The sequence below is a fragment of the Anser cygnoides genome, chromosome 4 (assembly GCF_040182565.1).
Source record: "Anser cygnoides isolate HZ-2024a breed goose chromosome 4, Taihu_goose_T2T_genome, whole genome shotgun sequence".
Classification (NCBI taxonomy): domain Eukaryota; kingdom Metazoa; phylum Chordata; class Aves; order Anseriformes; family Anatidae; genus Anser; species Anser cygnoides.
In genome coordinates, this window is record NC_089876.1 from 40,769,208 (window position 1) to 40,782,547 (window position 13,340).

The following is a 13,340-nucleotide window of genomic DNA, read 5'->3' on the forward strand; positions in this document are numbered from 1 at the left end:
CAATTACACCCCTTCACCTTCCAGGCAGAAGGTTGGTGGGCAAGGGGAGGCCTCCTCTCAAAACCAACAACGTTCAATTTCAGAGGCTTTTATTCTGCCTTCGAGGAACCGGGATGCTTGATGTGGGGTTGGGGTGTCTTTTCCCCTCGTTTTCTTTTCATTGACTGGATTGCCAAAGGCAAACAGATCTAGGGGAGCTAGCTGAGAAAGATCGTGGCCCAGACCTAGGGTTTTGCATGTCCCTTGATGCTGCTAACGTGGGTAGCAGGACATCAAGCAGAAAGAAAAAGTGGCATTTTTCTCCCCTACTCCATCCTCTCCTTTCTGTTTTCCCTTGCTTCACCAGCAGAGAAACCCTTCCCTACACAGACCCAGAGATGGTGAGGATAATCAGGCAATTTTCCATCTCCAGTCAAAACGGCAGCTTTCCCTTTGACTACACATTCCAAATAACATGAGGATTGCTCGGTTTCCTTTGAATGTGCTACAAAAAACAACTGCCATTTTCCATCTGTGGCTGCTGGCTTCCTCCCTGCCCATTATTTTCACCCGACGCCCATCCAGGCCTGTTTCGGAAAAGCATTAACCGATACTCATCCGACAGGGAGCTGCTCTTCCCATTTCTCTTGCGGTCTAACCAACCCCTGGGGACAGCTCTGAGGGGGCTTTGGGGCCGCTGTGGTGTTTCTGCTTCCCCAGCAGCCCACCGTCACCGTTCAGCCTCTCTATCACTTGTGCTCTTTCCAGACTGATCCTGAGCACGCACACGTCTTGCTGAGGAGCCAACGCAGAGATGAATCGTAGTAAAACGCAATATGTAAGGATGTGATTTTGTGTCCTCACTTTCAAAATATCCACAAAGCTTGCGTGAGATCCAGAATTTTGCTTGCATTCTGGTAAATAAAAAATAATAATAATAATAATTAACAGTCACCACACGCCACCACTCCTTCCTGCAAGTGCCATGCTGAGGTGCTCAGCACCTTTCACCAGAATGGGAACAGATCTGCTGAAAAAAATCAATTATATCCGACACACAAGGGTAGATCTGTGAATGCAATTCAAGCCCCTGAGCCCCATCCAGTGCCTTATTGAATGGGTAGGATCACTTGTTAAGCTTGCATTCGGCTGCCAGCACTGCCCATTCCCAAATTTCATGGTATCCAAGTGCCAAGAGCTGGATGAGACCACCTCACCCCTACCTATTTCTGTTGATGAACTTCAAAAATCACAAGAAAACAGCATAACGCACGAGGGTGTGTGTATGACGTCCCTTAGGGAAGGGGGAAAATTGTCCAAACAGTGAAATAAAGGCAGGTCTGGCACTGACAGCACGCTTACAGGCTCCACCAACTGCCAAACTGAAAAGAAGCAATGTTCCCAGCGCACCACGGCACAGCTCTCAACTCTCTCGTCCAAGTCAAAATCTTTAAGGAAGCAAATAATTTACAGGACATCTGTGATGCTAAACCCACACCAAAATCTAAATAAACAGCAGCACAAGCCAGGCTTGCCTTGTTATCAGCTCTGCCTAAAGCACTGTTTATTAGTGCTGTAACTAGCTGGTGGCAACGTCCCTGGAACTGATTAAACACCTGGAGGAAAAAGAGGAGGGAAAATGGCACTATGCTGTGCAAGAAGGGTTTATTCTTTCCAGAGAAGATGGCACAAGCACAGAGGCTAGCGTAGCCAGTAAAATTGCCTGCCACATGTGCTCTTACTTCTTTGTATTCTCCTCCTCCCATCAGCTGAAGGAAAGGGTTAATTAAAAGTCCCCACAACACTGGTGAGGAAAAATTTTTTAAAGAAAATAAACTCGAGAAAACAGATGAAAACTGTTTCTCTGTGACAGTCGGAGGGCTTTTTATTATTTCCTACTATTTTCAGTCTGCGCCCTGAGAGGAGGCAGATCGCAGCATCACGGCCCCACCACCTGCACGCGTCCAGGAGGAGCAGCGGACGACCAGGCCGAGGGGATGCTCTGCGATCCAGCCGGGGGAACCCTGCCTGCCAGCGAGGCCAGACAAAAAGGGGATTGCCACCAGCCCCGCATGGCTTTCTCCAAAAGGGCTTTGAGGGGCTTCGTCTCACCCAGCAGCACTGAATCTCTTGCAAACTATAAGGTGATAAGGAAGCGGAAAACCTTCTTATTTGGGAGCAATTGCAAATACGTTTTTCAGCCACTTCCCAGCATCTCCAAACAGGTTTTTACTTTTTTTTTTTTTTTTCCCAATTTAATCACCCATTTGGCATACAGAGAGCGGCACCTCGCGAGGGAGAGCTGAAGTGCTGCCGGCTTGAAGCTGCAACCCCGCAGCGGGGGGGCACAGACAGGGCCAGCGCCTTCATCCTATAATCGTGTGGCAGCTGGGGGATAAAAGGGGGTAAGTGTGCCACCGTGGAGGAACGACAGAAGGAGAGAGACTCTAACAAAAGGAGGGAAAAGAGTTAAAAGAGAAGGAAAACTGGCAAGGGACAGGGTTGGAATTAGGTGTTCTTTAAGGTCCCTTCCAACCCAAGCTGTTCTGCGATTGCACCCCGCTACGAGGGGATCGACAGCTGCCCCCCGCGGCCCGAGGCCTGCACAAGTGGCCAGGGACAGCCCCAGCGCTGTGCCGGTGGGTGCTGTGCCAGTGTGGGCCATCTCGCTGCCACCCAGCAAGGCCTGAACCATAAAAAAAACATTAAAAAAATAAACACATAAAAAAGTTATTTTGGCTTTGCCTCTGCGCTGATCAACCCGCACTCAGAGCAGGGAAGCGATGCGCAACTGGCCCAGTGAGACTGCCTGCACAGTACCACTGTGAAACCCACGGACCTTGCAGGACACGGGGGGAAATGGCTTTTTTCCTTCAAATTAAGGTGATAACATAGGTGAGCAGGTTTCCTTCAAGAGGAGAGAAAACATCGCAGCTCACAGTGGTGTAACAGTGCTTGGGTAGGATGGAGCTGCAATTTCCTACACTTACCAGAAAAGCCATTATTGCAGTTGCAGAAGGCTTTGGGACAAGGTGAAGTTGGCCGCACCTACCAGCAGCAGCTGGAAGCAGTTTGGGTCTGTGCCCATTAATGTGGTTTAACACTCGCCCACACCTGCCCTGCATGGCGCAAAGTGCAAGTGCCAGGAGGAGGAGGGAGCCCTGGGGCAGCACTAAAACCCCTCGGCCGGAACAAAAACCTGACTGTGCCAGCCCTTGGACCCAGGCGGCCCTGTGGGGGGGCTGCTGTGCCTGGGCACCAGCGGCCAACTGGGTGGCCTCTCCCCCAGGAAGCTCCTTCAAGCCTCACTGGAGCCACCAATGATCAACCACCCCGGTTTTGTCACGCTTGCAAGCACGTTTTCTGGTCCACGGGTTTGCTCTGCACCACCCCATCACCAGGCCAGGTCACTGGGCACCACTGTTTTACCTCCGGCAAGGGCTGCCCAGATGCTGGCAAAGCAGGAGGGCTCCTACAGACACATCTCCCAATGCCCACACACCCCAAGAAGCCTCTTATTCCAGCCACAGACCCACAGGAGCCAAAAATCCCCTTTCCCTCTGCCATCTTCGTATGCCCTGGGCTCGCTGTTCTCCTGGGGGACACTAGCTGCTGTCCCACACCCGGATAAATGTGGGGAAATGGGCTCGGGCCCAGACAAGGTCCTACCCTGCCAGGGTGGGGGCTGAAGGGGTTCTCACAGGCCTCTCCCTGTTTCTGCACGAAGGACAAGCTGTTCGATATTGTCCCTGGTCTGTCTAAGGTGCCGAAATCACCCCAAATACCTTTTTTTATTTTCATGCATGGCAATGGAGGGATTCATGCATGGCAATGGAGGGATTTGTTTTTCTCCTTTAAAGTTGGGCACGCTAAGCAGAGTGATGTTCTCACACTGCATCAGGAATCAGCTCCTGACCTTGCCTTTCTCTGTAAATTGTCTTCCAGGCTCACAGCTAATGAAAGTCTATTACTGAGAGGCCACATAAATCCCCTAACATCCCTGGAACAAAGAGGGAAAAACAGAATTTCTTTCAGCAAAAGAAACCAGAATATGATGAGTTCAGAAAGCCCAGCTACTCTCTGGGAAAAAAAATGACAGCAGTTGCTCCCAAACTCAAGCATGTAGGTGCAAAGGGGAGAGTGGTTTGGTGGAAACAAATGACGAAGAAAGTAGCTGGATGAGACCTGAGAGAGTCACTCAAATGGGAAAAAACGGGAGCAAAGAAATAACCTTTCTGCATCTTGTCACTCTGTCCTAGAATCTGTAATGTTCTGTTTAATGCTATACAAATAGGCAGAGGAATTTGCCATAAATATGTTTTGCAGGGCACAAGATCTGTTCTAAGCCCTGCTGGCATTTTCCACACCCCGTGTTTGTCACGACAAGTGGGGAGGGAGCTGGAAGTTCACCCCTGGCCCCCAGTTTTTGGCTCCGCTGCTCGGGCAGCCCTCGGGTTGCGAAAGCTGGCACCGGGCGCTTGCACAACCGCCGGGACAAGCAGCACGGGCAGGGCCGGACCCTGGACAGCCGGACAGAGGGCCGGGCGGTGGGAGCTGCCCGCAGCCCTGCCTCCGGGGCAGCCAACCAGGGCGGGCAGCCGAGCACACCCCCGGGGAAAGTCCAAACCCGGCTCTGGCCACCAGAGGAAGGTGCCAGCAGGAGGTCAGCATGTGGCGGGGTTGTGTCCTGGGGCACTGAGGGACGGGGAAGAAGTGCTTGCTCGGCCATGCCACCTGGGGGTGATGGCTCATGGTGGCCTCATGGTGGCCTCATGGTGGCCAGGGGAGGTTCGGGTTGGAAATGAGGTGACATTTCTCCTCAGGGAGTGGTCAGGCGTTGGGTTGCCCAGGGAGGTGGTGGCGTCACCGTCCCTGGGGGTGTTCAAGGAAAGGTTGGACGTGGTGCTGAGGGACATGGTTCGGTGGGTGATACTGGTGCTAGGTGGCTGGAACTGACGAGCTGGGGGTGCTTTTCCAGCCCCACTGACTATAGGGCTATTAGGGCGCCCTCATGGCGGCCTCCCGCCCCGCCCCGCCCCGCGTGGGCACTTCAGGGGAGGGAGCTGCGAGCCGCTGCCCCCGCGTGACGTCACGCCGCGCCGCGCCTGCGTGCCCCTGCCTTATACGGCGGCGCTTGCGAGCGTGTCCTCCCTCCCCCCCCTCCGTGACGCGCGTGGCAGCGCCCCGCCCCGCCGACGTCAGCGCGGGGCTCACCGGCGAGCCCTGGGCCGGGCGCTACCACTCCGCGGGGCGGGGGGGGACGGGGAGGACGAGTGCCGGTGCCGCCGCCAGTGCCGGTGCCATGTACCAGGGCCCCGCGCGCTGCCTCTGCCCGCTGCTGCGCCGCGCCGCCACCGCCAGCACCGCGCCGCCACCGCCCCGCGCAGGTGGGGACGGGACCGGGGGACAACGGGAGGGAAACGGGGGGGCCGCGGCCTTGCGGGGCTTGTGGGGGGTCCCGGCGGGCACTTGACGGTGTCTCCTCCGCAGGGTGTCCCATGGGGAGCGGCAGCAGCCGGCTGTACAGCGCGCTGGCCAAGACGCTCAGCAGCAGCAGCAGCAGCGCCGCCGCCGCCGCGCCTCAGCACCGGGAGTGCGCGGGGCAGCCCGAGGCGGCCCCGCTGGAGCCCATCGACCCGCAGGAGCTGCTGGAGGAGTGCCAGGTGGTGCTGCGGCGGCGGCCGCCCCGCTGCCAGAGGGACTTCGTGGACCTGAGGCAAAAGGCGGCCGGCGGCCCCCGGCCCATCCGCGTCATGCAGTGGAACATCCTCGCCCAAGGTGCGTGGGGGCCGCCCCGGCGGGGACCCGGAGGGGGAAACGCGGCGGGGGAAGGCGTTGCGTGGAGCTGCGCCCCTGCCCTTAGGCGGCCCTGGGGCTGGCAGGGCAAAGGGAGAGGGGCGGGCTACGTGAGGCGGCGCTGACCGAGGGGAGGGGGCTTTCGGCGCTTGAAATGGGGGCTTCCCTTCCATTCCGAAGGAAACAGCCCCCCTCCTTGCGCCTGTGAAGCCAAAGGTAGCGCTGACTGCCTGTCTTAGCAGAGCATGGTCTGGTCAAAAAGCTGTGGCCTCCCGCTTTTAGCTCTCAGCCCCCCAGAAGAGAGGTCTGTCTTCCTGTAACTTTCTATGTGAAGCTTCTCTAGTTTCTTAATTCGTGCGTTGACAAACTATTTGGGGATTCAGATCGGTTACAGGAATTCCTAATTCCCGAAAATAATCGCTACCGATCTCTGTCAGAGCCCTAAAGTCAATACGTTTAAGTTGAATTACGCAATAGCCTCACCTGAAAGTCTTTCGGGGCAGGGGAAGTTCCCCAGGTAGGGACTGGCTTCGTGTTCTGCAGTTAGGTCACTCCTGTACTGCTGCATTTTTTTCTGGCCAAGCTGTGGCAACGCTTGTTGTGGAAGCACTTGCCACAGTGCAGTGACCTGTAGGAAGAGGAGGAGAAGTCTTAAATCTGACTTATTTTTGCTATCGGTAACTTCTTTCTTTCACCCCCCCTAATTTCAGCCCTCGGAGAAGGCAAAGACAACTTTGTCCAGTGCCCCATGGAAGCCCTGAAGTGGGAGGAGAGGAAGTGCCTCATCCTGGAGGAAATTCTTGCGTACAAGCCTGATATCTTGTGCCTGCAAGAGGTCGACCACTACTTCGACACCTTCGAGCCACTCCTCAGCCGACTGGGCTACCAGTGCACCTTCTTCCCGAAGCCGTGGTCCCCGTGCCTGGACGTGGAGCGGAACAACGGGCCGGACGGCTGCGCCTTGTTCTTCCTCAAAGACCGCTTTGAGCTCATCAACAGCGCCAACATCCGGCTCACCGCCATGAAGCTGAAGACCAACCAGGTGGCCATAGCGCAGACGCTGAAGTGCCACGAGACTGGCAGGCTGTTCTGCATCGCCGTCACCCACCTGAAAGCCCGCACAGGCTGGGAGAGGTTTCGCTCCGCGCAGGGCTGCGACCTGCTCCAGAACCTGAAGAGCATCACCCAGGGCGCAAAGATCCCTCTCATCATCTGCGGAGACTTCAACGCAGAGCCGACCGAGGAGGTCTACAGAGAGTTTTCCAACTCCAGCCTCAACTTGAACAGCGCGTACAAGCTGCTGAGCCCCGACGGGCAGTCGGAGCCGCCGTACACCACCTGGAAGATCCGGCCCTCGGGGGAGTGCCGGCACACGCTGGATTATATCTGGTATTCCCAGCACGCCTTGAACGTGAACTCAGCCCTGGGCTTGCTGACTGAAGAGCAAATTGGGCCCAACAGGCTGCCCTCGTTCAATTACCCTTCAGATCACCTGTCCCTGGTGTGTGACTTTAGTTTTAACCAAGACCCTGACAGACTCCTATAACTTGTTGGAATGCCACCCGGTATTGCAGTGTCTTAATTCACTATTGTTTTATTTTACTGAGAACTTTGGAAGCTGTTAAGGATGAGGAAGTACTGTTGACTAAACGTTCTCTCAGGCACGTGTTTGGAATTACGCTTGCCCTTCAGAGCTCATTCATCTGTAGCCTCTGAGGGAGGAAGAAAGGAGTCAGTGTTCTCGAGGTGGTGGTGGTCTTGCTGTATTAGGGTTTGAAAACTGGAAGGGAAACGAGCTTTATCCTTTCTCTAACCCCTGTGTCTAAGGATGTAATCCTCTAATGAATGCGGAGGCCTGAGTATTTAAATTAAAACACTTGTGTATGTAAAACAACTTGCCCTGGCAGCATGCTAATTTTGTTTATGTTAGGCTTGTGCCAGTACCAAAGGGAACAAGGCTCGACTTCTCAGTCAGATTCTCTGACCTCTCTGTTGCAGTACAAAGGAAGGTTAATGCAGTTTAGACATGAACAAATCTGAGCGTGTATTTGGGTAGTCTTCTAATTTTTACATGACTTAAGAGTGTATTCAAAGTGAGTAGATGATAGCACAGTGTGAGGGAGGCCCCCTCCAGTAGCAGCAAGTGAGGAAGCAGAGGCTAACTGCTGTGTGTCACGCAGTAATAGCCTCACCTGTCCAAACAAGCATGCATATGTCCATTACACACACAGGGCCTGTAGCTAAACACAGTAACTGGCACCTTTGTCCCTTCGGTACTTCCCTCCAGAGGGCATGCCTAACCACAGAGTATTTTCTCATCTGCTTCAAGCATTACTTTTCTGAATGGTTTAAAGTTGTAGTCTCATCAACTTTGCAGTTTCAGTAAAGGGCCAACCTTTGTGTTGAAAGACTTCTTTTATTTATCTTCAGAATCTAAAGCTACACTGGAACCTTATTAGAAGATAAAACGTATTTATTGAGGGACTTTGGTGATCCTGTACCTGACTTGAAATCATACAGCGGCAGCGTTCAGGAGCCCATGCAGGTCCTCTTCCCGTGGCCCAGTGCCCAGGCCACGACAGAGGTGGGGTTGTGTGGTAACTCTCGTGCGTGGAGTGGTGCTCAGTGGTATGATGTGGGTATTGCGTATATGGATTGCAAACATGCCTCTGTGCCAGAAAAGGGCAGAAAAGGTAGAAGAGAGACCAATAGCTGGAGTTGGGCTGACATTTAGATAGTTTGGAGAGACTAGGCAGAGCAAATAAAGCGGTACTTCCATGTAAAGTAAGGCCCACACTGACTGAAATGTTCTGGGTGTTTATTAATAAAAGTCCGTGGGAAAAAAAGTAACGTCTTACTGCCATCTTCTTTCATTTCCCTCATAAATGGGTGATCTCAACTAGTGACTTTCCTAGCTTCAAATTAGTAGCGATGCCACGGCTTCCGGACCTACTTCCCCAACCCTGCGGTCCTCATCTTACCAATTGCCACAACTGCTCTGGTTTCGTTGGCAAGTGTTGTTTCTCAAACTCATGTACCCAAACCTCCCAGTAAGTCTGTAGGGAAAGGTGTTACCTGTAGAGGAGTTCAGCTGATTTCTCCCCTAGCTAATGATGAAGCCTAGACCTTACGTTACCACAAGTATTCCTCTTTCAACAGCTGTCTGCAGCCACAACCCTGGCCAGCACCCATCTCAGAACTGCACAGCAAGGTGCAAGGATTCCTCCCTGAGGGGGCTGCCAAGCATACAGCACAAGTAGCTCCTCGCACCAGGCAGCTCTGTTCGTCACTTAACTTTTAAAACATCATCTGAAGAGCAAGAAAAGACAGGTAGCTGCTTCCCACAGCCCATAAGTTACTGTGTGTGTTCCATACTAATATGAAAAACACAAACACCCCTTCCAGGTAAACGACTCAGGTGCTGCGTTGCACAGCTGTAACGCATGGTGTGCTTTGAAGATAAGCAGATCGTCGTCGTGTCCCTGAACACTGTAAGTGGCTGCTGTGGGGGAGATCATGGGCCAGAGATTCAGATTCCAGTGTTAGTAACCAGATTATACAGGTTTCAAAAACACCTTTCAAAAACAAAACCAACAAAAAAGCCCCTAATTTCTATTTTTCCTTTTGCCTAGGCAACTCCATTTCCTGAAGGCTATCCAAGAGTGCTCATCCGTGCGGTGCTGCCTCGCCTTGCCCAGGGCAGGCAGCCCTGGCACAGGTTACAGCAGGCTTTGTGTACCAGCCGGAGCCAAGCTGCAGCACCGACACCGCTCCCATCGCCACTCCCAGAGGGGGATGGAGAATATTTGGTATCTGGGTGATTCTTACGCCGCTTTACTCAGACCCTGGTTTTAAACAGTAATTGTGTGGGGACATACCGCGTGATTTCTAGGATCACTGCAGAGCTTTTCTAAAGTAAAACGGGCTGGGACTCTTATTTCACCCCAGACGCTCGACACTAAGCGTCCCCTGCTTCATGTCCTTACAGGGCAATTTTGAAGGGGTGCAGGGAGTGGGGGGATGTGAAAATCACACATCCCTGCTAGAACGCAGCAGTGGACGCTTTCTGATACATTTTAATGAAAGGCAGACAAGACTCAGAAATTAACTGGTGATTTCCCAGTCAGTTTCAGCCTTTTCCCAGTACTTGCTATAAAATGTGCTTTTGCAGATGGACTGTTTTGGAAAGCTTAAGTGAAATATTGCCCTTGCTTTTGTTTTACTCACCAAGAGGCAGGCCTGCAGCAGCGAAATGCTTTTGCCTGCTATAAATATCAGTACAGTAAATATTTTTCACAGGAAGGAGGAGGAAGGTTTTTAATTATTTTTTTCTGTGTAGCAGTATGACTCTTGCAATAAAAATTTCTTCAAAGCCCTTCTTGTAGCTGCCTGCCTTATAAGCACACCAAGGCTAGAAGTCTCAACAGATCCCTTGCTCTAATCTTGAATAAAAGCTGCATTGGCTTTAGCAGTGTCGGTTTTTCCCCTGCCCTCAAGCTAGCTGAGGGAAGAAGTGACCCACTTAGTTAATTTGCTGAAAGGCAGAAGCTGCTGCAAGCTTATTAAAACGCTAGCTACCTTGGATAACAATTAGATCAGAAGTAGATACTGTCACTTGCATCTTTCCCATTTAATAAGCTTAATACCTACTATTTGATGTCTCTACAAGGCAGAAATTGAATTTAGCTTGTTCTGGCTGTGAGCTTCTTCCTGCACAACCGAGATCCCCGCTGCATGTGTCACGGTACAAGCTGAGGCTTCAGGCACCCCACCACTTCCCCATCAACTACCTGACCACCTCTGGCTCAGTGATCCGCGATCAGCTCAGACGTAATTCTCCAAAGTCCAAAAGTTGATTAAATCAATTAGCAGAGGACCCCAAAGAGCTAAGCCTTCCCCAGCAGCATGCTTTACTCAGCTCACTGGAGTTGTGTCAAGGCACAGAACCCTTCACTGAAACACTCAACTTAGATGCCAGCAGAAGTTTTTGCCAAAAAAAAGAATTTTGGTTACAAGTAGGAGCCTTGCTCTTCTGAAACTCAGCTGTAGAAATCCTCAGGGAGAGACTGAACACCTCTTGTAAGCACGTCTCATTACCAAGATGACACAATTCTGGAGAATAACTCATCTCAGATTAACTTAGAGGAACCACACACACAAGCAATGCTTGTCTGCACCTAAGCAAACACATTAAAATCACTGCCTGTGAAAGGCTGTCCGTATTTGTATCTAGCAGCTAAATATTAAAAAAGAGAGAGGAGGACAGAAGCATACAGGGAAAGGTTAACAAATAGGGGCTCCGCTGTTTGAAGCCTGGCTAAGTACCCCTTCCATCTCAGTTACAACACATCTTCATACAGATCGGGATTCCCACAGCACTTCACACACATCTGATAAACGTCCTCGGGCAGCTGGTACACGTGTGTGCTGCTCGCTGTGTGGCCAGGGGAGAGAGCCAAAGGACCGCCACCAGACATAGCACGGGCAGTAGCTGCAGCGCCTCAGGGCACGGCTGTGGGCAAGCAGCAGAGACCTGCTCCTCCATTCCTTTCATTCCTGCCATTACACAACAAAGTCCTGGATCTAACTTAAGAGGAGGAGCTCGCCAGCTGGAAATCCTTTCCAGGAAGGCACTTTGGCCCCAGCTGACCTCCAGCGTATCTAAATTAGGTGTGGGAAAGGTCTCAACTACAAATACTCCAGTGATATACATTTCATGCGGTAAGATACAGCGCCTTTTACACAAGATCAAATAACAGCCATTTAAAAAAGGATTTCTTACAGAATAGACAAACGTGGGTTTAAAAATACCATTGATTTTCTCCTTGTTGTCTTCTAGATCCTATCTGTTCTACCTCCGCAGCATGCCTCACTGCCTGCCTGCCTGCCTCTCTTTGTAGTGCTCCATTTCCCTTTGTCCGGAAGAGTTGCCTCACAAACTTCCAAACAAGTCTACTCATTGCCCAGCTTCCCCCTACTTCCCTTTCCAACCTACCTCTTTCCTGGCAGCACAAATCCTCTTCCTTCTTGAACACTTCCTCCTGTGAAAGTCTTTGTCCTCTACTCCCAGGCTCGGAAACACAGTTCATCTGTAACCACCTTTCCTTCTTTGGATTAACTGCTGGTGGAAGGGATTGCTGCCATCTACACCAAAATCATTTTCCTCCTTCAGGTTGTTCATTTGTTCTTAAACTCTGCTTCCCTACTTAGAGTACAAAAAAAATATCCTTTATTCATAGGCTTCTGAAGTTCCCCACAGGCTGGTTTGGCTGTATGGAGCTATCCCCACATTTCTCACCATCCTAAGGGAAGAACGGGGCTTACTGCTAGGACTCTGCAGGTAACTCCTTCTTCTGCATTAAAAGTTAACATGAAAAAAATAACCTCTAGCGCAACTATTTAATACTGGCCTCCTTTATCACTACTCAAGACCTCAATTCTGGATTTCTGTTAAAACTGCTCCTCCAGGCATGAAGTACCTAAGTGGTCACTTGGACTTTTATTACTTTGAGATTACCTGCGTCCCTGCTGCAAAGACTTTCCAGAGCACCTCGCTAGGAACGAGGGGTTCCTCTGGGCACCTGGGTACCCACAAGGTGAAGCGACGCTTCTGTACTGCCTGCCGTCATACCCTCACGTGGATCCTCACGAAAACAGGGTAAGCTGCCATGCACCTATTTTAGGGAACGCTCTTGCACGTGGGCTGTAACTACCGAGTAATTCACGAACTGTGTGATCTCACCCGACCTTACCCTGCAGTGATGTATCTTGATACCCATAGCCTAAGTGCAACTATAAATGTAAACCCTATTTAGATCCTTACTTCATTCAGAGAGGAAAAGAAAATATTATCTAAAATCATTTACTTGTGCAGAAGCCGAAATATTTACAGTTGGAGATGTCAAAGATAACTGCACCAAAAGGAGCAGCAGTGCAACTTCTTATTTCTCCTTTCTCACAGTTTTTACCTACCACTACTTTCTACTTGCCTCAGTGAGATCAGAGAGATTAGTACACTCGAGTAGCTGGGTCTGCTCACTTCCACCTTTACTTTGCAGTGCAGCCTTAGGAAATTAAGGTGTAGCTGGAGGAATATGAAGTAGTTCACAGAGCTCTCGAAGTTACTGATTCTCAGAGTCGTTTAAGCAAACCCTGTTTTCTTTGCATTAAAGCAACTGGGAGTGCACATAAAGATACCACCTGTCAGCTGGAGGGCAGTAACTTCTAAAGCTACTGAAGTAGCAACTGCAAGTACTCATGTGATTAGCCACAACGCAAGAGCGCTGAGTATGCTCACCCACCTAAAAAAGCATAAGAGAACTAGACCCCTGTCAGAAGTTACCTCACCAACTACTGCAAGCTTCTCAGATACTTCCGTGAAAAATATGTCAGCGTACTGTGTGGGAGAGCTGGTCAGCCATTCGGAGTATAGGAGTATTGGGGGGGTTCCAAATTTCCATGCTATCTCAGCTATCTTAGGCTGAATGCCTAGAAGATTTCAAATAAGCAGAAAAGAAGGTTAAGAGATGAAACAAAAATATTAAAAATAAAAAGCAGACCAAACA

At 51.1% G+C, this 13,340-nt stretch overlaps 1 protein-coding gene across 1 annotated transcript; it reads left to right on the forward strand.

Moving 5' to 3' along the window:
- The first annotated feature begins 4,975 nt into the window (after positions 1-4,975).
- On the forward strand, positions 4,976-8,956 carry NOCT (nocturnin). The gene is made up of 3 exons (XM_048074956.2): positions 4,976-5,366; positions 5,470-5,757; positions 6,486-8,956. Exons 1-3 carry the CDS (start codon positions 4,991-4,993, stop codon positions 7,319-7,321), a joined length of 1,500 nt encoding a protein of 499 aa, XP_047930913.1. The 5' UTR covers positions 4,976-4,990; the 3' UTR covers positions 7,322-8,956.
- Positions 8,957-13,340: the final 4,384 nt, after the last annotated feature.

Bases quoted from the DNA above. Each gene is read 5' to 3' on its own strand.
- NOCT (XM_048074956.2), top strand. From the start codon at position 4,991: ATGGCGGCCTCCCGCCCCGCCCCGCCCCGCGTGGGCACTTCAGGGGAG. The intron at 5,367-5,469 runs GTGGGGACGGGA...TCTCCTCCGCAG, and splicing joins GCCGCCACCGCCCCGCGCAG to GGTGTCCCATGGGGAGCGGC. The intron at 5,758-6,485 runs GTGCGTGGGGGC...CCCTAATTTCAG, and splicing joins GTGGAACATCCTCGCCCAAG to CCCTCGGAGAAGGCAAAGAC.